The sequence below is a fragment of the Heloderma suspectum genome, chromosome 16, assembly GCF_057233095.1.
Source record: "Heloderma suspectum isolate Gila_16-S chromosome 16, 16-S_ref, whole genome shotgun sequence".
NCBI lineage: Eukaryota > Metazoa > Chordata > Lepidosauria > Squamata > Helodermatidae > Heloderma > Heloderma suspectum.
Genome location: NC_139473.1, coordinates 2,383,063 through 2,406,990, shown reverse-complemented (window position 1 = coordinate 2,406,990; position 23,928 = coordinate 2,383,063). Strand labels below are relative to the sequence as shown.

General features: G+C 47.8%; 1 protein-coding gene across 10 annotated transcripts in view; it reads left to right on the top strand.

Annotated features, from left to right (window-relative positions):
- The window catches only part of MYO18A (myosin XVIIIA), a 141,899-nt gene that overhangs the window by 19,252 nt on the left and 98,719 nt on the right, over nucleotides 1-23,928 (top strand). For 2 of the 10 annotated variants that reach the window (XM_084823125.1, XM_084823124.1), the window contains exon 1: nucleotides 5,181-5,371. The exons of the other annotated variants lie outside the window; for them this stretch is intronic. In XM_084823125.1, coding sequence (XP_084679251.1) covers nucleotides 5,225-5,371 — 147 coding nt within the window. In that variant the 5' untranslated portion in view covers nucleotides 5,181-5,224. Of the gene's footprint in view, nucleotides 1-5,180; nucleotides 5,372-23,928 lie in introns of those variants that run through there. 10 annotated transcript variants of the gene reach the window in all.

Below are 23,928 nucleotides of genomic sequence, written 5' to 3'. Positions count from 1 at the left end.
TCCCCACTGCAAGTGCATAGCAGACCTAGGGTACACCACTATTCCTGTTTGTTCTTTTAAGCCAAGGGTGAGAGCGCAGGACAGGAAGGCCTGGCGTGCTATGGTCCATGGGGTCACGAAGAGTCGGACACGACTGAACAACAACAAAAAGTGCAACTGGTTGCACCAGCCACTGGTGAGGGATCATGGGAGTTGTAGGCCAAAACATCTGGAGGGCCACAAGTTAACCCCATCCCTGTTCTAACCTTGAGATGGGCTGGGCTGTGAGAATAGCATGTGTGTGTGGGCTTCCCTGGCCCGATTGGAGAACAATCGTTCTGGACTGCAGGGTGGGTGGGTGGGTAGAAGAGGCCTTCCTATTACCCCTTGTTGGGCTCAGTTCTTCAGGTGACCCCTGCTCCCGTCTCTGCCAAGCCATACCCTCTCTGATAATGCCAAGAAGCAGAAAGCTGGAAGCAGCCCTGATTATTGGGTGGCTTATTCACCATCTGGATGGCTGGTTGCTAATTGGTGAGTTTGAACTGTGCAATGACTTCCTGGCTCTCTTGCAGCTCTTCTCTTGGTGAATTTGCTGCCGTGCCTGATGATGTGAAATGAGTTTCCTGCCCTGGTGGACAGATTAGGGAGCCAGCTACAGGCAGAGGGGTATTTGTCAGGTGTAAAAGGAGCAACTGTGTTCAAGTAGTTCTGCTAATTCCACTGTAGCCCAAAGCATCGAAATATTATAAAAGATGTCCATTTGTCTCTCAAATAGCCCTAGAGTTGGCACTGGGTGGTACTGATCACTGTGGTGCTTCTAGACCAACTTTCCCCAACCTGGTGCCCTCCAGGTTGGACTCCAACTCACAGCATTCGCAGCTGGCCATTGGGTTGAGGAAACCTCATTCCAGGAAGTAATTCATTAAGGCTGAGGGCAGGTAGATCAGGTGAAAGTACTTGCGGTGCAGTATGTGAAATGGCCTGGCCCTGAAACCAGAAATGCATGGCAAGCAGTAGAGCAAGGGAGGGGCATTCCCAAGACATCACCCAGCTTCCCCGGGGCAACTCCTCCCACTGCGCCTCAATCTCAACCATGCATTTTCCTCTCCACGCTTGTGCAGAGATTGTGCTGCCCTTCAGCTCTGTCCCTCCTTAAGGGATATTCCATGGCAAGCTTAACATGGGAGAAGTGGTGGGAAAAGATGGGAGGCTTACGACGTCACGTGGACCCCCTGTAGAATTGTGTGAAGGAGGCCTAGCCATCTCACATTAAAAGCCTCATCTGGGAGTACCTTCTAAACCTCAGTTGTACCCAACATCCAGTCTGTAGTTATGGCAGTTCTTTTCTTCAGCCTGCTATCCAGTAAAGGGATCAAGCGGTTGCAGTTGCCAAGGACTTCTCCCCTCCCTCTCTTCCTGCAGTGCCCACCTGCCAGCAGGTGTCCACCTGTCCTTTGCTGGTACTTAATGGGTTCTGACTTGAATTTGCATTCTGCATCTGTCCACCTTTCAGGCACTGTTTTTCCTCCTTGTTCAGAGAGGATTTTGAACATAAAGTGCTTTGAGGCAGCAGGACTCTTGTTAGTCTGTAGCTTCACAGAAGGGCCCTTGTTGGGTTCTCCCCCGCCCTACCCCTTTCTATTACTCTTACGCAGCAAGAATTACAGCAGCTTAGGTTGGAAGTTCCTATTTTCGTCCTTTCAGCTGCACAACTTCCTCAGGAGGAGGGAACCTTGCATGTACTGGGCTACCTGTGGCTAGAATAGGATGGGGCCTCTGCTGGCTTGCCATAGGTGAAACGGAGCGGGTCTGTTGTACCACTTGCCTTTGGGAATGTGAAGAAGCCATGGCAGGCTCTCTGGACAAACTGGTTGCCACTTTTGCTGCTGAAGAAGCTGAGATCCTACCTGGGGCTCCTCCCAGAGGTGAAAACACCTCCCTTGACAACGATAGGTGTGTGGCTGCGCCGCCTTGCCACCAATGTGGAATGGCTCGCCAAAGAGTTTATGGCTCAGAGGGTGCGCCTTTCTGCCCTTGAGGGGCAGATGACTGCCCTGGAAGATACTTCCAGAGAGGCTGCCGCCCCCAAATAGTTGATCTTGAGGCTTGACAGCTGTGGAAAGGTGGTGTCATCTAACAATGAAGATGTGGCCTAGGTCAAGTAAAAGCCTTTGCTGTCATGAGGAATCCTTCTTCCTTTGCTGAAGGATTTTGAGAAGTTCCCCTGGCTGATTTGCCGCCAACAGCTATGGCAGCTTAGGCATGAGAGTTTGGCAAATCCCTCTTCTGCACTGGGAGACTTCCTTGCAGCTAGTTGCTTTTTCCTCTTGAGAAAGAGGGCCTTTGAAGACAGCAAAGCAACAGATTTTATCCTTATCTCTAGTCCTGATCCAGCAGTAGTGCAAAATTAGGTCCCCACAATGCAGAGAGATTTCTGTTTGTGGAGAATGCCCCTTGAATGTTTAGGCCTGCTTGCTGAACTACAGTGCCTCACCAAGATGAAACCCCATTGTCGTCTTTTCTCTCCTTGCCTTCTGGCTAAGGAGTCATCACAAAAAAATGTTTTCAGTATTTGAAAGCTCAGATCTGGGAAACAGAATAATTATGCAAAGGTCACACATGCAAATGAGTATCATTTCGTAATTCATTCTGGGTGCAGAATTCGGACTGTGTCTCCCCTCCGCCCCCTTTGCTGGCAAAAATGCAGAGCCCTGGGCCAGATGGATGAGGATGCTTTGGATAAAAAGGAGCTTTCTTCAAGGAAAAAGGCCTAGTGGAATGTCTGCATAGGAGCAAACTGTGTCCCTGGTTTGATATTTTAGTGCAGAACTGGAGGCTGAGTCCAAGAGATCAAAACCCAGGCAGGCAAATCTGTAGGAATGCCAACACTTGGTAAGGAAAAATTGGAGCCAGAGTAAGAGAGGCAGGTTAAAACTGAGAATAGAGTAGTAGTAATTTTGACCATGCAGATGGCCTGACCTGACCTTGAAAAGGTTGTAGAACCTGTATACTTGTGATTTCCAGCCAGGTTTTGGAATGCCCTTCAGAATTATTCCAGGCTGGGCCTTGTTTTGCTTCCTAACTTGTTCTAGTTCTCCCAGAACTAGAACAAGATGCACCGTTTTGCACTGATGAAGTCTGCATCAGAAGAATCTGCTACCTACAAGTAAACCTGCCAGTTTCCTATTTCTGTGGTTGTGTGCTAATCATAACTGCAAAGGAGGAGCCTCTCTTACCTCTGGGTAAACCCAGAGAGTCAGCTTAGCTCCATGTCATACCATGTCTTGGGAAATCAGGACAGAGTTCAAGGTGCAGGTTCATGACAGGTAATACATCAGTCTAGACAAAACTCATGTGTCATCTTTGATTCTCTGGGGAGGGGCACTGAGGGAGAGGGGAGCACGTGTTGCTGTAATATCTTCCAAGGGGGTATTGACAGACCACACGTTCTTAACCCTTGAGATGCAAACGTGCTGGAGGGGGTGAGTGGGATGGCATTTCTCCTCATGACCCACCTAACCAGCCTGGAATGTTTCTGGTCCTGATTTAAATTAAAATTATCCCCTCTGTTTTTTAAAACAGGAAATGATATACATATTTTGGGCTGTTGCTTTGGAACAATGCCTTTCTCTCTCGTGCTAGGGAATTGTACGTCTTATGTGTATGGAGACAGACACTTCGGGCTTTTTGGCGCCTTGATTTATAATGCTGGTGAGAGGAGAAGTTATTGCAGGATGAAGGCATGTGCTCTCGGCCCCAGTCTATCATTCTGGGATGGCGGTGGTGGGTGTTACTTGAAAGCCGCTAGGCATGTTTCCTGCCAGTTTGTAGAAAAGTAAGGTGAACCTCATCATCTCTACCTTCTCCTTTCTTCTTCGTTGCTTGGTGGGAAACAAGCATTCCCTCATGAATTAAATGCAGACGTGAAGCAAAGGCTGCGTTCACACAACACACTAACCCACACTCTGTGGTTGAGTGTGGGTTGTTGTTGAACTGTGGGTTATTGTGTCATCTGAACATGGCACGTTTTCCGCAGGGTGGGTTATCGTGTTTTCTGAACATGGCACGTTTTCCGCAGGGTGGGTTATCGTGTTTTCTGAACATGCAGCACATTTTCCGCAAGGTGGCTTATTAACCATGCAGGGTGGCTCGTTAACCACCCTGAACAACCCAGCAATAAACCATTGGTTCTTAAGGTGGCTTGTTGGGGAAAAATAAGCCACACAGCATGGTTAACAAGCCACCCTGAGGAAAATGTGCTGCGTTCAGACAACACGATAACCCACGGTTCAACAACAACCCACAGTTCAACAGCTGCTAAGTGTGGGTTAGTGTGCGGTGTGAACCCAGCCAAAACCAGGAACAGAAGCTAAGGCAAAATGACTGCTGTATTTGTCAAGAAGAGGAAGGGTAAATATTCCCTTTCTGCTTTTCAATCATAGAATCATAGAATAGTAGGGTTGGAAGGGGCCTACAAGACCATCGAGTCCAACTGATTTTCTTAAGAGATCAGTAGGAAATTAATACTTCCTCTGCTTGTCAATCATAGCAGTGCCTTGGCCATCATTGGTCGGGTGGTGGTGGCGGGGGGGTGATATTGAAAGGTTGGACAGAGGAGTGGCTTTTACATTTCTCTGCCTTTGGGGGGAGAACTGTGGCTTAGTAGTAGAACACCTTTTTTGCATATAGAAGATCCCAGATTTGATCCCTTGCACATCCTCTCTGTCTGAGACTCTGGAGAGTCACAGTCAATCGGAATAAACAATACCAGGCTAGATGGGCAAATAGCCTGACTTCTTATAAGAAGGCTTCCTAAGCAAGAAGTAGCGGGAATTAAATTAGCTACCATCCACCGTTCCAGCAGGCTATAGAGAGGGAGATGAGAGGGGGAGTGACGCCATTCCACCAGCCCTGCAGAAAGGCTGCTTCATCTTTCTCCCTCTTCCTTCTCCATCCCCTTTTCCTTGTGTGCCACGTCTTTCTTTTACATCGTAAGCCTGCAGATAGGGACTGGCTTGTTCTATCCATTGCATGTATGCCACATCAAGAGCCTTTTTGACTGAAAAGTGGGATCACAAGACTGTAAATAAAGAAATAAAAGGAAGTACGGTCACATTGCAAAGGAACCCTCTGTGGGTCTCTTGAGGAATCCATAGAAGATTAATGAGCATGTTCTAAGTTGTACAGTCAGTTCATGAGGGCCCTGGGCGGTCCTGTTGCACCATTTGAACTGAGAGGATCGCCTATGGGTATTGGTGGGCGGGCTGTTTTTCAGGGAAGTTCGTCTGCTGTTACTGATCTTAACATTGATAAGCTTCTGAGAAATCCCATGGTTCCCTGGAACACCGTTGGAAAACCACTGCGTTCTGCTTCTGTGTTTTTCCTTATCTCTGTAAGTATAAGGTTTAGATACCTTCCCCCCTCCCCTTTAAAAGAGAGCTTGCAAATGTAGGGAAGAGGCTGTGAAGACCCGCCCTCACCAGCCTCTGGCCCTCCGGCCCCTTGGAGCTATGGACTGAACAGAAGGGAAGAAGGAGGCCCTCTGTCCATGGGATGGGTCTAATACATGGCCCCTTATTTGTGCTGCATTCCTTTCGTACTGTTTGCTCCCAGACCTAATGAGCTTTGGTAGATGGGATTTCTTTTCTTTTTAATAAATGGGAGCTGTAGTGGATTTGTTTACATTTGTGGCACAGATCGGCTGTTTAACCTTTGTACGGCAGAGATGTCTGCAGTCTAATAGTTTTGGACAAAAATTCTGTTTGTGGAAGATAACTCAGTTGATGGGTGGCTCTGGAGGGCAAGGGGGGAGGGATAAGCTGTCTCAAAATATGATCTCCCCTGGGCCCACTGGAAAACTGGTGGTCGATTTCAGCTTGAAAGGAGTCATAAAAATGTAGAAAGTTGGAAGCTGCCTTTTCCCCAGGAAATACTACTTGTCCACCTAGCCCAGTATTGCCAGCTCTGACAGGCAGCATCTGTCCAGGATATCAGTCAGAGAACAGCCTTTTCCCATCACCTCCTATCTGAACCTTTTCAAACTGGAGATGCCGGGGATTGAACCTGGGGCCTTCTGCACGCAAGCTATGTGCTCTGCTGCCGAGCTGTGGTCCAGTTTTATGGACAAAATTTCATGAAATGTAACAACTCCTAAAACTTTCAGCAACCAAAATGACCCTCCAATTCTGCCATTGCTGTACCTGCCTGTTCACCAACGTCTCTTCATTTATTATTTATTTATTAGCCATACTTGTGTACTGTTTGATGTAATATCTCTAAGCGGTTTACATACAAAAATATTTTTTAGATCACAGTTAAAAATACAACATAACACTAAAAGTTTCAACTTACAATAACAAAGGTAAGATGAAAAGAAACAATTGCAAGAGACACAAACACTCAGCAGCATCTTCATATATCTAGTCTTAGCACTACATAGGTGGGGCAGTTAATTGATCTGTCTTACTGTATAGCCAATGGCCATTATAAACATCGAGACAGCATGCAATGTTTTCAATGATCACAAAATGTGAAATAAAAAAGAGAGAAGTTAAAGTGTATAATAAGTGTATAAAGCTTGGGAATGAAATGCACAGCAATGACAACCTTTAACCACTGCTATCTCCTTGGCAGCCCCCAAAATGAATGAATGAATGAATGAATGAATAAATAAATGTTCTCAAATGGTACAAACCAAATTGTACCCACAGACTTTACATCAGCCTTCATCTAGTTGGTGCCCTCCAGATGTGTTGGGACTGGCTGGGAATGATGGGAGCTGTAGTCCAAGCTGTTTCAGGAAGGTTCTTTAAACAGAGTGCTCTGTTTAAAATTACAACTGTATCAGAGGTTCCTAGCCTAGTTCAGTTTAAACCCAACCAGCCAATGCACTGCAAAAGTCGTTACCTTGCTTAGGTAAATTATACGTGGATGATTATACAGTGGTCATGTAATCAAATAATGAGGAAGCTCTTTCACCACCTTCAGTCCACAGAGACAAAGGTTGTCTTGGGAGAAGTAAAAAATAATGGCAGTTCCTGAGGCGGCTCTCAATATTCCCGCAGCGTGAGCTGTCTTATCAGCCCTTGGGGGAGCCCAAATTCCACTCAGCACCAAGGGCAGAGCCAGCAATGAAGAACAGCTGCTGTTCCTGGTGCTCTGTACAGTGGACTGGAACCAGGCTAAATTAGTTACACTTGGTTCTCATTGGAATCAATGGGACTTAAGCCATGGCTAATGTCTCCTAATGATTTCAGTGGCTCCTAAGATTAACTCGCTTCATATGGATCTAGCCCTGTATAAGTGGGCTTTCCTAGGTGGGGTGGACAGTTGCCTTCCGAACCGGAGCATAGGGGTGTAGTGTCCTCCATGCTAAATAAAACAAAAGAGAATTTCTCCCCCTGGAAAAAAAAATTGTTCTGTGATCTGTCACGTGGACTGTGGAAAGTTGCTCATTTTGCATAATTTATGCATTTTTCTCAGTTTGCATAACATATTTCTGCTGTGTTTACTGTTTGGCATAATTCTGCTTCTGTTAATCACAGGGAAGTGTGAGGAGCTATGCAGTTCCCTTCCCTCTGAAATCTCATCCGCCTGCCCCTCTGGCTCACAGAAGCATTACTCACATGCTTCTCAGTGTCTCTTTGTATTCATAAGGACTAGAAACTGGCTCCTCTTAAAAAAAAAAAAAAAGGTGGCTGAGCTTCTTAGGAAGCAGAGTTATGTGTGCAGTGCCACCCCCTGTGGATTTTCTGCATGGCATACTACACAGCCCTGCATAAGCTCCCTCATCTTTTCTGGGGTGGTGATGATAGTGGGAGGTAGTGTAAGTGCCAACACACCTGGGTAGTACTCTCGTTTGAATAAGCAGTGCGTTATTAGGGAGCCTATCGGTGACTCTTCCTTCTGAGATTTCGCCAGTGCGAGCCCACACAAGCAAATGCATATTTGCTCTATAAGATAAAGACACTTGCTTTGTAAAGAAAACTGAGCTTCTTGAGAAGCCGAAACCTGTGCCTGGCACCACATATTCTGTGTTTCTGTGGAATTGCAATATATGCTTAGCCCCTGAGTACTTACCTTTATTTATTTGTTTAATTAATTTATTTCATTTCTATACTGCCCAATAGCCAAAGCTCTCTGGGCGGTTCACAGAAATTAAAGCCAAAAAGCATAGGATAAAACAATATAAAATATGAAAGCATTAAAACCACAATATAATGATACAATCAGAATAAAACGTAGCAGCAATGCAGAGATTTAAAATACAGATTTAAAACACCAGAGCTTAAAGTCTAGGAAGCTAAAATGCTAAAATACTGGGAGAATAAAAAGGTCTTCACCTGGTACTGGGAGGAGTACAACGTAGGTGCCAGGCAAACCTCTATAGGGAGCTCATTCCACAGTTGGGGTGCTACAGCAGAAAAGGCCCACCTGTGGCTTTTAGTACATGGCTCATGCAAGTTGCTTCTAGGCCAGGGGTGAGTAAAAGGTAAATCATACACCACTGGTTAGATTCCAGTAGATCATCTAGTGTCTGAAGTGGTGCCTGCGTGGCTTCCCAAATCCATCATTATGGGAGACAGAATTCTGGATTAAAGTCTCACCCAGCCTTAGTCTCACCCAGCAAATATTTTGAGCAAGAATATTTATTTAAGAATGTAGAAGAGCCATGCTGGATCAGATGAAAGACCTACCTATTCCAGCATTCTGTTCCCACAGTGACCTACCAGATGCCCAAATGGGAAGCCTACAAGCAAGACATGAGTGCAACAGAAGCCTCCCACCCATGTTCCCCAGCAACTGGTGCACATGCCTCTGATTCTGGGGGTAGTATATAGCCATCCGGACTATTAGCTGTTAATAGCCTTCTCCAACATTGATTTGTCTAATCTGTTAAAGCCATCCAAGTTGGTGGCCATCACTACATTTTGTAGTAGTGAATTCCATAGTTTAACCCACATAAGTTGGTTGTTGTTGTGCCATAGGTTGTGCATAGTGCTTTACAGACTACAGGTCCTTGCCCCCAAAAACTTACAATCTAAAATTCTACACAGATGAAACAACAAAAGAATGGGAGGTGGAGAGTGGAGACAGGTAGAGTAAACAGGGAAAGAATATGTTACGCATACTCAGGTTTGGTTTCTGCCTTAAGTGCTCCTGACTGTGCACTCCTGCCCTGTAAATGTAAAATATGGTTGTGGACCATGAAGTCTTAGCAAGCCCCCCACACACACACACATGTAGACCCTGCGGGTATTCAGCTTGCCTGTGTGCCAGGATTTGGGACCTGACCTGGGCCATCGCTGGCACTTGGGAGGGTGAGTTTTGTGGCCAGGGGTTTGCAAGGGCAGGAAACAGCCTCCAGGCTCAGACTGAAAATCTCCCTCTGCAGACTCTGGGAGGAGGAATGAGTGGAATCCGCTGGCAGAGCATAAAACCCTCCAGCTGCCAATGAGCCAGATGTTTGCAGGGGGCCTGCATAGAGAGAACCGGATTCCTGAGGCTCAGCAGGGCAGCCGAGGGGGCTGTGATTGCTTGCCAGATGCTGCTTTCTTCAGCCTCCCTCAACCAGACCAGTCTGCACCCACCCACCCAAAGGCATGCTTTTGTTGTGGACTCTTGTTTAAGTAAAACCCTAAATCTGCAGGGCTAGCGAGAGGTAGATGTGTGGGTCGAAGTAATGATGCCACTGGGATTGGGAGAGTCTGTCTCTTGGGATCTATCCAGAGTCTAGGATTAAAACATCCTCCTTTGGCTCTGGATTCTTGCTGGCCTGGCCTGCTGCTATTATCCGCTGACTATGGGAGGCCCATCGCTCAGTGGTAGAGCGCATACTTAGCATGGAGAAGGTCCCAGGAGACCTTGGGTAACAGAGTTGGCAAAGCAGACCCCTTCTCTGAACTAGGAGCTTGGAGAAGGACTGCTAGTCAGAAAAGATAGCCCTGGGATAGCCAGAACAGTGGGCGTACTTGGTTATTAGGCAGCGTTATTGGAACATAAGAAGAGCCCTGCTGGAGCAGACCACGGGTCCATCTAGTCCAGCATTATGTTCACACAGTGGTCAACCAGCTGCCCACAGAAAGGAAACCCACAAGCAGGACCCAAGTGCAACAGCATCCTCCTGCTGATGTACCCCAGCAACTGGAGGTAGCATGTAGCCATCAGGACTAGTAGCCACTGATAGCCTTCTCCTCTGTGAATTTGTCCAATCTGCTTTTAAAGTCATCCAAAGTTGTGGCCATCACTACATCTTGTGTTAACCAATTCCATAGCTGAACTCTGTGCTGTGTGAAGAAGTCCTTCCTTTTTATGTGTCCTGAATCTCCCACCAGTCAGCCTCATGGGATGATCCCGTTGGGTTCTAGTATTATGAGAGAGGGAGAAAAATGTTTCCCTCTCCACTTTCTCCACACCATGCATAGTTTTGCACACCTCTATCACCTCGCCTTTTTTCCTAGCTGAAGTGTATGTTGGTGTCCTCTCGAAAGGCTGTGCTTGCCCTTTCCACAGCTGGGTTCTGCTTCCTTGCCCACATCTGCCCCTTGACATCCTTGGCTGGGTTTCAACCTCTCCCCTCTCCTTGTTTGTGGGAGTTGAGAAGGGAGCAAATGTTGCATGGTGTTTACAGGAGCTACTGCTGGTCATCTGCCAGGACCTTAGTGCTGTGGGCTTCTCACTTGATTGACAGCCCTTCTGTAGTAACTTCTGTCAGATCTTTTGGGAGAGATTAAGTGGGACACTTGATGGAGGCTTTATTTATTTATTTATTTATTGCATTTATACCCCGCCTTTCTCCCTCTCGCAAGGAACTCAAGGCGGCTTACATTCTCCTCCTCCTCACCATTGTATCCTCACAACAACAACCCTGTGAGGTAGGTTGGGCTGAGAGTCTGTGACTGGCCCAAAGTCACCCAGTGAGCTTCCATGGCCGAGTGGGGACTAGAACCCAGATCTCCCGGCTCCCAGTCCGTCACTCTCACCACTACACTACACTGGCTCTGGTGTACAGGCTGTTTGGGGAGTGAAGCTGGGAAAGAGCAGAAAAGGGCAATTGGAAAAACCAAGGGGTTGGTGTACCATCCGTTGAGAAAAGACTGAAGCATTTGGAGGCTTTTAGAAGTAGAAACAAAAGATGACTGAAAGGGGATATGGTGGAGGGTTGCACTCTCATGGTGAGTCTCTCTCTCCCTCTCTCTTATACACAACACACACACACACACATACATGCACACACACTGCTAGAAATTGGTTTCCCTGGTGAAATTGATGGGACAGTAGATTCAGGATGGACAGAAGAAAACAGTTCTTCATATGACATAGAATTAATATGTGGGATTTGTTGCCACAAGGTTTATTTTTTCATATTTGTTTTTGAATATTTATATACCACTTCCCATTATAAAAATCCCAAAAGGGTTTAAAGCAAATTGTAAAACAACACATCATTATAAAGGCACAACAGCATTTGGACAAGTCAGTGGTTTTTCCCATGTGCCTTGGATAGCTTTAAGAAGGATTAGATAAATCCACAATGGAGAGGCATGTTGCCAGCTGTTGCCCATGGCAGCTACATAGAACTTCTGTATACAGAGGCAGCGTACCGCTGGAGGGCCACTGCAACAGGGAAAGGTTTCTCCCTTCACGCCCTCCTAGAGGCATCTGGCTGTCCCCTGTCAGAAACAGGACATTCGGCTAGGTGAGCCTGATCCAGCAGCAGGGCTCTTGCATACTTGGAACGTACCTCCTGTCGTCCAGGGCAGGGGTAGTTAGGCACAGCGCTGGTTCCAGGAGCAGCCCCTGGCATGGTACTACTTCTTGTGCTCATGGCAAAATGAAGTGGTTTATGGCCATGTGTACAGTACAGAAGTGAAGTCCTTTTCTGCCAGAGTTGACGTGTGAGTAGGCAAATGCCCCACAAGTGTGTCCTCTTCCCATGTTGGAGAAGGGCTGTAATGTTTCCCTGGCAGATGCTGTCCTTACAAATCACCTCCCGGGGAATTATTTGTCTGGGGCTTTTTGTAGCAAGTCTGCGGCAGGCCAGCGCCATCTGCCCGATGCACTCCCTGGTGCGAGAACTGCGTATCTCTCCATTATCTGTGTGGCTGTGTGTAGGGGGAGAAATTGATCCTGCTGCCTCAGCTCACCTTGCCTCTCCCTCCAATTAAAACCAACCGAGCTGTTTTTAATGGAACTCCTCATCCGTGGTGGCTCCAACAGTCACCGGAAGGCTGTTTCTGTTGTAAACACGGCGATCAGAGGTGCAGATTCCAGCATGCAGTGCAGCCTGGGAGGCTCAGGTCATGCCGGGAAATGTAGTCCATCACATTTCCAGCTTATGTTTACAGCTGCACTTGCTCGCCTCAAAAGGATCGGTAAGGCAGGAAAGAATGCCTTGCAGCTGTTTCTGTTTGCAACAAACAGAAGTGTCACGTGAGGAGCTGGTCCCCTAGGATCGTTGCATCCCTTCCAAACACCGCTTACCATGTGCAGTTTCTAGGGATGCCCTGAGCATAAAAGTGGGTAATAAATATATCTAAATATGTCCTCCTACATCGGGGGTGGGGAACCTCTTTCAGCCCAAGGGCTGAATTCAGTTTTGGAGAGGTGCTTGGGGGCTGCATTCCAGTGGTAGGCAGGGCTGAAGGGAAAGGGCTGTGACCAAAATCAAAAGGGCAGGCCCCCAAATACTGGCATACTATAGCTTAAAGCTCTTACTCCCAGTAACTCAGCCATAGGAGACGCATTTGAACCTTTTAGAATGTGTGCAAAAGTTGGGAAACCACCAAATGGTCAGTGGTTGGGGGGAAGGGGGTGTGGCCATCTGGGTTCCCCACCCCTGTCCTCTGTCCAGTGGCATTCAAGCACAGGAGGGTTGGTGCTTGTGGCTGCGGCCCAGGGAGAAGATACATGCCCAGTCTTGCCACAAACATATCAGGGTCAAGAGGGGGCAGCTGTGACACCAGGCCGCCCTTCCTCTCCCCATACGCTTTTGCTTTGGGTGCCTTCTGGTCATAGCAGCTGCTTCTCTGGGTTCCTGGCCTACATCATCCCCGCTGAATCTCCATGTGCGTGATTTCGGTTCTTGGCAGTGCTGTGTCTGGCTAAGAAAGAGGAGAGAGAGAGAGAGAGAGTGTGTGTGTGTGTGTGTGTGTCTGTGTCTCTCTCTTTCTCTCTCTGACTCCAGTCTTTCCCCAGAGGCTCCTCAGAGGGCCTGTTTGTGGAGTGAATTCACAGCAGGGACAGGAAACGGGAGGTTGTCCACTGCTCAGATCCTGCTGTGCACAATTTCCTTTGTAGAGCAACATCTTTAGGCTGGAATGTGAGACAAACAGGAAAGTTGGATGATGATGATGATGAGTCCCTGGCCTTTGGGAGACGCTCTGGAGCCAGGCATATTCTTAGATCCAATCCTTTGTCTCTTGCATTTTTCTGCTTTCCAGGGAACAGCCTGGGCTTTGGAACCGATTGTGCTCAGGAGGGCAAAGTCCAGACTTGTAGCAACTGGAGGAAAAGGAGGTCACAAAGAACCAGATGAGAGCAGGAAGTTAAGAAAGAGGCGAGGGTTACTTATGTCAGAGCCAGATACCTTGGGGCAACAGGGACTGGAATGGCCAGCTTTTAGTGGGATTGAGCCCCCCTGCTGTGCCTGTGCAGTGTTATAACCTCAGTGCTTCCAGTTCTTCATCTCTTTATTCTCTCTTTGGGTTCCTGTTATGGTCCTCCTGTGGAAGTTAAAGGGGAAGTGCAGGCGGGGGGGGGGATGGGGGGCCCAAGCCAATTTAGTTAATCATAGTTGTACTCCACTTTTCTCCTTAGGCGCACAGGCTATCCTGTTTTGTCCTTATGACAATGCCTTTTGAGAGCGGTTAGGCTAAGATGGGCTTCCCCAACCTGGCGTGCTCCAGATGTATTGGACTGCAACTGGGAGTTGCTGTACAACACATCTGGAGGGCACCCGGTTGGGAAAGACTGGGCTGAGAGAGAGAGAGAACAAGAGAGAGACTTGTTCAAGTCTCCCAAGTAAGCTTCAAGACTGAGCTGGGGTTTGAACCCTGGCCTCCTAATCGAAGTCCAGCACGCTGTCCCTTACACCCCGCTGACTTAGTGAAGTGTTCTTCTGAGCTGATGGCCAAGCCCCCGTTCCCTGACTTCCAGAGACCAACCTGTGAAAACAACGGTGCAGATGTTGCTTTTTTTCTGGCAAGCGCGTGGCTGGGCTCATCTGCTTTGGTCAGCCAAAGCTGCTGTTCTCTGTGGTGCTTTTGTCCTCTCTGTGATTCGCTGTGGTCTGGATTGCATAGGCGGATCTAAGCAGGTCTCATTCCATTGTGCAGGAGGGAATTGGTCTTGAGAATTGTGGGGTCTGTCCCCCTCCTGTGATTCTATATAGAGCTGCATTGATAGCATGCATGCTGTGTTTCTGAACCCTAACTCATAGTTTTTTTGTGTTCTGCTTGGCTTAGTCATCTTTTAAAAAATTTCTCTGCTCACACTTCTGTCCAGAAGGTGGCACTAGCATATAGCAGGTTTTATTTTCTGGTTTGAACAGGCTTCTCCAACCTGGTGCCCTCCAGGCATGTAGGACTACAATCCCCATAATAACTACAATTGTTATAGGAATTGTAGTCCAACACATCTAGAGAGTAGCAGGTTGGGGAAGTCTTGATGAGAAAGAGAGGATCTGTTATTCCAGTTCTCCACCATACTGTCACGCTTAGAATCATAGAATAGCACAGTTGGAAGGGGCCTACAAGACCATCGAGTCCAACTCCCTACTCAATGCAGGAATCCAAGTCAGAGCATCCCTGACAGATGGCTGTCCAGCCTCGTCTTGAATGCCTCCAGTGTGGGAGAGCCCACCAACTCCCTAGGTCATTGGTTCCATTGTCGTATTGCTCTAACAGTCAGGACATTTCTCCTGATGTTCAGCCGGAATCTGGCTTCCTGTCACTTGAGCCCATTATTCTGTGTCCTGCATTCTAGGATGATTGAGAAGAGATCCTGGCCTTCCTCTCTGTGACAACCTTTCAAGGACTTGAAGAGCGCTATCATATCTCCCCTCAATCTTCTCTTCTCAAGGCTAAACATGCCCAGTTCTTTCAGTCTCTCTTCATAGGGCTTTGTTTCCAGTGCCCTGATCATCTTTGTTGCCCTCCTCTGAACCCTCTCCAGCTTGTCTTCATCCTTCTTAAAGTGCAGTTGCCAGAACTGGACACAGTACTCCAGATGAGGCCTAACCAGTGCTGAGTAGAGGGGAACTAGTACTTCCCGGGATTTGGAAGCTATGCTTCTATTAATGCAGCCCCAAAGAGCATTTGCCTTTTTTGCAGCCACATCACATTGTTGGCTCATATTCAACTTGTAATCGACAACAATTCCAAGAGCCTTCTTGCTTGTAGTGTTGTTGAGCCACGTATCCCCCATCTTGTAACTGTGCATTTGGTTTCTTTTTCCTAGGTGCAGAACTTGGCATTTATCCCTATTAAATGTCATTCTGTTGTTTTCTGCCCAGCACTCCAGTCTATCCAGATCACTTTGAATTTTGTTTCTGTCTTTTGAAGTATTAGCTATCCCGCCCAATTTTGTGTCATCTGCAAATTTGATCAGCATTCCCTGCACCTCCTCCTCCATGCCACTAATACAAATGTTGAAGAGCACTGGGCCCAGGACTGAGCCCTGCGGTACCCCGCTCGTTACCTCCCCCCAGTTTGAGAAGGTCCCATTGATGAGCACTCTTTGAGTCCGATTCTGTAGCCAACTGTGGATCCACTTGATTGTTGTTTCATCTAGCCCACTTTGAGCTAGTTTGCTCATCAGGATATCATGGGGCACTTTGTCGAAAGCTTTGCTGAAGTTGAAGTATATTATGTCCACATCATTCCCACAGTCCACAAGGGAGGTTACTTGATCAAAAAACGAGATCAGGTTCATCTTGCAGGATTTGTTCTTGACAAATCCATGTTGGCTTTGAGTAATCACGGCATTGTTTTCAAGGTGCTTCCGGATGGATTGCTTTATCATCTGCTCCAGAATTTTCCCAGTGATTGATGTCAGACTGACTGGTCTGTAGTTCCCAGGTTCCTCCTTTTTACCCTTTTTGAAGATAGGGACAACATTAGCCCTCCAGTCATCTCGCACTTCACCCATCCCCCATGATTTCTCAAAGATAATAGATAGTGGCTCTGAGAGTTCTTCTGTCAGTTCCTTTATTACTCTAGGGCACAGTGCACTTCAGTGTGTCCAGGAAAGATTACCCAGGGTGGAGCTGTGGAAATAGGGGTAGGCTAGATTCATAATGGCTGATGGTGCTCCCTGGGGTGGCAAGCAGATTTAACTCCCACCTCAGCTGGGTATCTCCCATATACGTTAATCTTTCCTTTAGAAAAAGTATTCTGTTGTATTCTATTCTATTCTTTTCATCCATGCATCCATCCATCCTTCCATCCATTTTATTTAAAATGTGGAAAATGTGCATGGAAGAAATCGTACTTTGGAAAAATGTGCATAAAGACGCATAAATCTATGGGAGCAAAATGTGGACTTTTAAAAAAATGCACACAATTGATGCATATATTTGAGAAAACGTGTACAAAAATATGCATTAATTTTCATGTGAAAAGAAAACAAACAAAGCTTGCAATCTGATACAGACAAGTCAGGATGAGTGTCAAAGTGGAATTCTGACAACCTCGAAGAGCTTGAGTTTTGCTGATTCACACATCCATAGTCCTATCTGGTCTAATCTGTAGTTGTCCTCTTCAGGGTTTTTCAGGATAAGGGACGGGTTGGATGAGCTGGATTGTTACACTCTGAAAGAAAAAATGGCATATATTCCAGACAGGGATGTATGGAACTAGCTGCATTCTGTGGCTACTGGGGCTCTTATGCAGACAAGCTTTATTGAGAAGGAGGAGCATGAGTTTTAAAAGCAGGGCTTGCATCTTTATTAATGCATCTTTGGTGGTACTTGAATAGCAGAGTTTGCCTTCCCCTTGGTCAGTTGGCCAGGGGTCTACCCAGTCAAGATGTGGCTGGCTGAAAATATGCCTTCCTCTCATTGTTTGACTTGGCTTGCTTGTGTGGATCGGGTGGAGTGATGGTTCTGTAAGCACTTGCTGTCTGCTTTACAAAAGCTCCTTCCCAGTCTGTTTGTAGGCACATTAGGGTGGATCTACATTCAAAGTGTTTGTGTTGCAGGTGGGAGCACCTCTTCGGACATAGAAGCGATGCTAGGAGGGGAGAGGTGAGACTCAACTTAGCTAGGGGAAGACGGTAGTCTACCTAGGCAGACTGAGCCCCTGAATTATGCGCTCTCTCTCTCTCTCTCTCTCCACCTCCCGCCCCCCCTTGGCATCTTTCCTTGATTCAGTATGACTATTTATAGCACGTCCTTGTCAGCAGTCAGTATGCAGGTCTTATGGAGTGGAGGTTGTCCCTGCCAAGAGAAATGTGACTTTATACAGGCCTCTTATAGAGACGTGTGGGTGGGGCAACAGCACTTTGGAGCTGTTTGTCTGACTATAGAAGTCTCCAGATGTGTTGGACTGCAAATCCAATCTTTCCCTGGGAATGATGGGAGTTGCAGTCCAGTGCATCTGGAGGACACCAGGCTGGGGAAGGCTGGGTTATTGTCTCAGAGAAGAGAGAGCTAGCAAACAGAGTAGAAGTTGAGCTAAGAACGTAAGATTTGCCTCCCTGGATTTGGCCAAGGTCCATCTAGTTCAGCGTTCCACCAGGCGCCCCCTTAGGAAGCTCAGAAATGGAGCACAACAGCTCACCCTGTTGTCTACACACAAAGGCATACTGCCACTGTACGTGGTAGTTCCATTTAGCTGTCTCGGCTGTCGATGACTATCCTCCACGAATTTGTCTTGTCCCTTTGAAACATCATCTAAAAAAAGAGAACAGTCTGAATAGCAGCTGCTCTCTCTTTGCTGTGAGCGGCTTTGAGCAAGTTGCCACTGCGTTGGCCATGGTTTCCTGTCTGCAAAATCTCACCTGCCACGTCATGCCAAGGGAACCTTGTCGGGCGCCTCACTAAGCCCGATGGAGCTGTCAAACTGCATGTATGTTTAGCAGGACCTTTCTAAATGGGAAGACGTAGCAAGCCACGGGTCTCCGCCCCATGCGTGTCCTCTCTCCAGGATAAGTGGCTCATCTGACAGTATAGCTTACTGGTGCTTCCAGGAGTGCCGTATGTTTAGCCATGGCGAGCCCATCTTCTTGGCACATGCCATCTCTTTTGAAATGCATCCCTTCAAGTGGGAAGAAGCCCTTGATCATGTTGCTATTCCTGGTGCTGTGTGTGGGTTGCTATGGCAATAGTTGCAAGTTTGCCATGTGGCTTTGTAGCAGCATCCATGGTTCTATAAAAGTTTGAGTTGGAAGGGAGCCAGGGGATCACCTAGTCCAGCCTCCTGCTTGACGGCTGAATATGTTGTATGATTAAAGCATCTGCAACTCTTTTTCTTGATGACTGCTCAGGCAGGGCTCCGAAGTTGTGATCGGCCAGAGGCAAGTGGCGTAATAATTTCCTCTGAATGTTGCTATCTCCTTCACTCTGCAGCAGGGTGCAAGCAAAGTGCCAACTTTTTTCCCGCTGGTGAAGTGCAAATGCTCACCAACCAAGAGCCCCACATTGCGCAAACCAAACAGCAACAACTGTGAAGGAAACGTAAAGACATGCATATAAAATGTAGAAAACACTATTTTATTGAAATAACTGAGCAGTATAGACAGACTGTTGAAGTTTTAATTTGGGAATAAACTGTGTGAAAAGCCAAGAGTAATGTAACCCTCATTGGGCATATGTCTGGTCTGTCTCTTGTGTTTCTGGTGGAGGTTGGTTGTTCTTGTGGACGCTTGTGTGAAAAGCCAAGAGTAATGTAACCCTCATTGGGCATATGTCTGGTCTGTCTCTTGTGTTTCTGGTGGAGGTTGGTTGTTCTTGTGGACGCTTATGCGCACACGAAGAAATAACCTCAGGCCCTGTTCCCTGGCTAGCTGTGCTGTTTGGCCATGTATACAGAGCTCCAAGATCAGTATTGTGGGTGAGGTATTGGAAAGATGGAGAGACACTGAGGGTGTTGGTTTCCTGCTGTGCAGGAGCACTAACGGCTTAGCTGCCAAACACCCACATCACTTCCTCTCCTCTCATGAGTCTTCTGGGCTCTTCTTCCTTTCAACTGCCCCCACCTCCCTGCCAAATGTGACTTTCCCCATGAGCAGTGGCAAAAGCTCTGCTTGTTTAAAGTTGAGGCCGAGGGGCAGCTGGACAGCAGCAAGCAAGCACCCCCTCCCCAGGCCTGCCTCGCATTCTCTGCTATTTTTAGGCAGACCATATCTGCTCAGCTGTCCCTCTGCCTCTGGCCGCGCACAGGGAAGTGACACTTGGCTTACCTATCGTGTTTCGCTTGCTCTTTTTCAACGAAGCCCCGCCGGGGCACACGCTCTGCTGCTGCCTCCTCTGACTTTCTCTCTGGGCCTTTGGCTTCCCCCAGCTCTCGGTAAGGTAGTGTCTCTTCTGCCACAACAATGTGCCTTGTCTCATCGTGGTTGGAGGGGGTGACAGTGTGGCAGAGAGGAGGAGGAAGGGCTGGTTTGGGGTGTGCGTGTGCGCGCGCGCTTTGGCTCTTCTAAATGTACAAAGCAGAGAGGAGTCTGTGGGCTACCATTGTTACCCTGCTCTATTTATAGTAGCAGGGAGTTGGAAACAGCTTTGCTGAGGTTTAACTGCCATTGGTTTTGTAGTGACAAATTACTTGGTTTCCTGCCCACTTTAAGGTCAACAAAACCCTGGCAGGTATCCAGTGTGGCAAATCTGGAGGTGTGAGGGAGCCCCCGTTCCCCTTGTGGCTCCATTGCTCTGTATGCCGTGTGGGGAGTGTGATTTACTGGTGGAGGCAGGGAAGCTAACCAGCCTGGGAAATTCTAACCTCAACTTGCTTATAATGTCTAGTTAAGCCTCTAAACTGATGATCCGTTTTGTTATCCCTCTTGCCCCTGGGAGCTAGTCTCTTGCAAAGGCCTGGCGTTAATGGCTTGGGTGTATCCCTAGAGGGTTGGATGTGCTGCTTAAGGGTCTAGAGTTCATCTCCCCTTGGGTGGGAGATAAAGTGTGGATTGGATGAGGCAGCTGTGGCTGGGTGTAAGTGCTGCTGCCGTAGAGTCTTCAGTCCCCTTCACGGGGAGCAATCAGTGAGTTCCTAGGTCTGAGCTAGAGAACTGTTCCCAGTAGAGGAAGCAGACTGAACTGTGTGCATTCTGGTCTTCCATGGTCATACCATATTGAGGACTAGATGTTTATGTGGCCTGAAAATCGCAACATACATTTTCTTTTTTAAATAAAAGGCAAGTTCCTAGTCCTTATGGGCTGTTGAGAGAAATGTGAAAATGGGTGGGCAGGGAGAGCCTGGTGAAGTCTGGACTTTTCAGGATTCGGGATGTGGGGTGGAGTGGGTAGGGATTCAGTGCCCTGCCTTGTCCCTTGCCCTGCTCCATGATTAGCAGGTTGGTAGCCATGGGAGGTTGTGAATCACAGGATAGGCAGACCCTGCAGGTTACATCAGAGTCCTGATGGAAGGCTGCTCCTGCATGTTGGCAGACACTGGGATAGGTGGTGCTTTGGGTCGAATGACAGCGGCAGTTAAGAGTGACAAAAGCAGCAGCTGAGTCGTGGGCCACTCATCTCCCTGTTTAAGCTGTTTAAGCCGTAGCAGGGTTAGCCGGCCAACCAGCCAGCATCAGGCACCTGACACGGAGTCAACACCTTAGAATAACTGCTGAGTAACGGCCTCTGCCTGTCTGGAGCAAGGTGCGAAGGAAGGCATGCGCTGTGTGAAAATAAGCCCCCTCCTTAGTCTCTGGGCTTCATGGTCACCTTTGCGAGGGTTCTACCCTTAAAGGCGGCCTAAAAATAATATTAAATAAAATAAATAAGTAATTGGGCCAGGGATGGTCTGCCAAGAGCCCAGTTGCCTCAGGTTACTTTCTGCAGCACCTGCTCTCCTCTGGGGAGGAACTGGTTTCCTTGCAGAGTTATCTGGGTCTTTGTATCTGCTGATCTGGTGGTGGTTGCAGGGCCCACGGAGGCCTTTGTTACTAGGGATGTTCCTGCATCCACCATGCCAAAGCCCATTAGCTCATGTCAGCAGCCCAAGAGATGTGGGGAGGGAAGTCCATGAAATGAGCTTTAGCACGGGGATTTCGGTATATCCCCTGGCACCCCAGGGATGGAGAGAAGCCACGTTTGATCCTTTCCTGATGGATCTGAGGATGAGGAGCTTGCGTTGGGAACAGACTGACTTGCCTGGTTTCTGTACTGCTGGGCTGAGCTGAACTGGGGTTAGTTGTTTAACTTTTAAAATGGGTTTTGAGCTGCTTTGAGTGTCTCTGATTGAGGCAGACAGGCAGGAGACAAGTATTTGTAATAGATTAAATCAGTCTTGTAAATATGCCTGTAAAAGTGATTAGACCAACTTTCCCCAACCTGGTGGCCTCCAGATGTGTTGGACTACAACTCCCAGCATCCGCAGTAAGCCATAAATGAGATGAGCCAGTCAGTGAGGCCAAAGTCTATATCTTTATACAAGTATGTAACCCGCTCGGGGCTGTCGTGGCATCTTGCAGCAGAGTCCACCAGGTATGTGGTCTCTGGAGAAGCGGTTCCCTTTCATCTCTCACAAATCTTGCTGACAGGTTCATTGGGTGACGGTGACATTTTATAACCAGAGGGTGAATGATGGTGTCGTGTTTGTACTATTCATTGTACACCCTTCGCATAAATGGAGACTTTGGAGTCTCAGTACCGTCTGCAAAGCCTCTGAGGCAACTACAGTGATAGATGAGCTCGCTCTTGTGCGTTTTCAGGGTGGCTCTGGATCTGGCTTGAAACACTTTTCTCCTTCCATTGAAAAGGAAATGTGAGGTAGCTGGAGTTGCATCCCTGAGCAGTTTTCGAGATGCACACCTGGTGCAAAGGCTGAGGTGGTTGTTTCACTTGTGGCGAAGTTTATAAGCACTAGGAGTTTGTGCCACGCTGGCTGTGATAATGGGCGGGGCAGGAGGAACATAAGGTGCTGCAGGTTACCTCCATTTTTAATCTGTACTTCAGTTCACAAAATGATGATGAGACTACCAAAGAATATGTTAATAGCAGTCAATGAGTTCACCCTTTCACTTCGATAGCTGTGTCCTCTACAAAGGCTGCAGCATCTGCATTTTGGGAGTCCAGTTGTGCTTATCAGCATCTGCCTGCCAGTCTCAAGCTGCTCTTAAACCTGGAGTTAGCTAAAGATGGCAGCCTCCAAAAGGATTGACTTCACAATGCATTTCAATGAACTCTAGCGTCGTCCAGTTAACTCAAAGTCACTAAGAAACTATGTCTAAAAAAGTAGCCAGGGAGGATGCTGGGTGTTATGTGAATGGCAGATGAAAAAAGAGCCTTAATTAAAGGCTGATGCAGCTGGGAAGTACAAAGAGCCAAGTTAATGTTGTCATAACTAGATTGGGTGTTTCCATGTGGCAAGAGGGTGTGCTTGAAGGGGCCTGCTGAAGTCACTATCCCAAGGTTGTCAACAGTGTCAGCCTTGCATTGCCTGTAAAGCAAGTGCTGTAGAGGCATGTTTAATGGGCTGGGGGTGGGGGGAACTCCCTGCAAAGTTAGAGGGTGAGTATTGTTTCCATTTCAGTGCCCTGAGGTTCAGAGAACAATTCTCTGCCAAGCTGGAATTTGTTGACTGACAATGTGTGAATCCTTCACCCCTACGTTCACTTGGCTGTGGTTCCTTGGTTCTCCTTGTGTGCGACTGCAAGCCTGAAACCAAGAGGCCTGTCCCTGCAGGCTCTTAGTCTCTGCTACCATCTTACTTTTCTTTCTCTCCCCTTTTTCCTCCCAGTCAGAGTTGCAGGCTTCCACCTCTGCACGGCTGCAGCCATGGCCTTTTCATCACGATTTGCATTCTGGGAGCAAAAGGGAAGTCTCTTTGCTGTTGTGGTTCTTAGCCCTTTTCCTTCTCCTAAACTGGGCACCTTGAAACTTTGTGTATGAGACACAACGGCATGTGAAAGGGGGCTGGGTGTCGCGTGGTTGTGGCAGAGGAGGGAGTTGGCTCTGGTGTGCTGCTGGCTGTGCTGGAGACTAGGGGTGTTTCTGTTGGGTCCCTTCTGGCTTGAGTGAATAGCAGTGGTCATGGGGGAGAAATCTACCTGTCCTTTCCCCAGCCAGCGGTAGACTGAGCAAACTGGCAGCCACTCCCTCCTAGCTCTTTGCATAGAACCTGTTTGGAATAACTTGCCTGCGAAATAACTTGCTTACTAACCCCACCATTTTCCAGAACGACTAGATGGTCCTCTGGTGGTCCTGAGCGCTGTTACTGCAACCTGGGTTTGATCTCAGTAGGGAGCTCTTAGTTTAACACAGCCTAGTGCCCTCCTGATGTTTTGGCTTGGAACTCCCATCATTCCCAGCCAGCGTTATGGGAATGATGGGACTTGCAGTTCAGCATATCTGGAACACACCAAGTTGGGGAGGAGGCCTCCAGCCCCTTTAGGAGAGGCAGCAGTTGTGTTTTCTGGGGGATTGGGATGCAGATTTTAGAAGCAGTCAAAAGTTCAAGTCTCACAAGGGGCAGAGAGCTCAGAAACCTGGGCTTGTAGTAACTTTGCCTGCATGAGCCTGACTTCCCCTCCCCTTGCACTAACACCTGGCTTGAGTGGTTTGAGAGCCAATGGAGCCAATGCCTCCCCACACACAGTGGCACCAGTGTCCTTCTGGGTGTTGATTATTGCGATGTCTTTGCTGTGTCTGTTCACGATCCAGGTTTCAAGCAATATGGTGTTGTGCTGTAAAACTGCACGGAAATGTACCAACCTGTTCTCCTGCTTGATGGGAGCATATCCCAATATAGCAGCCTTTTCCAAGCTGTTGCCCTCCAGATGTGTTGGCCC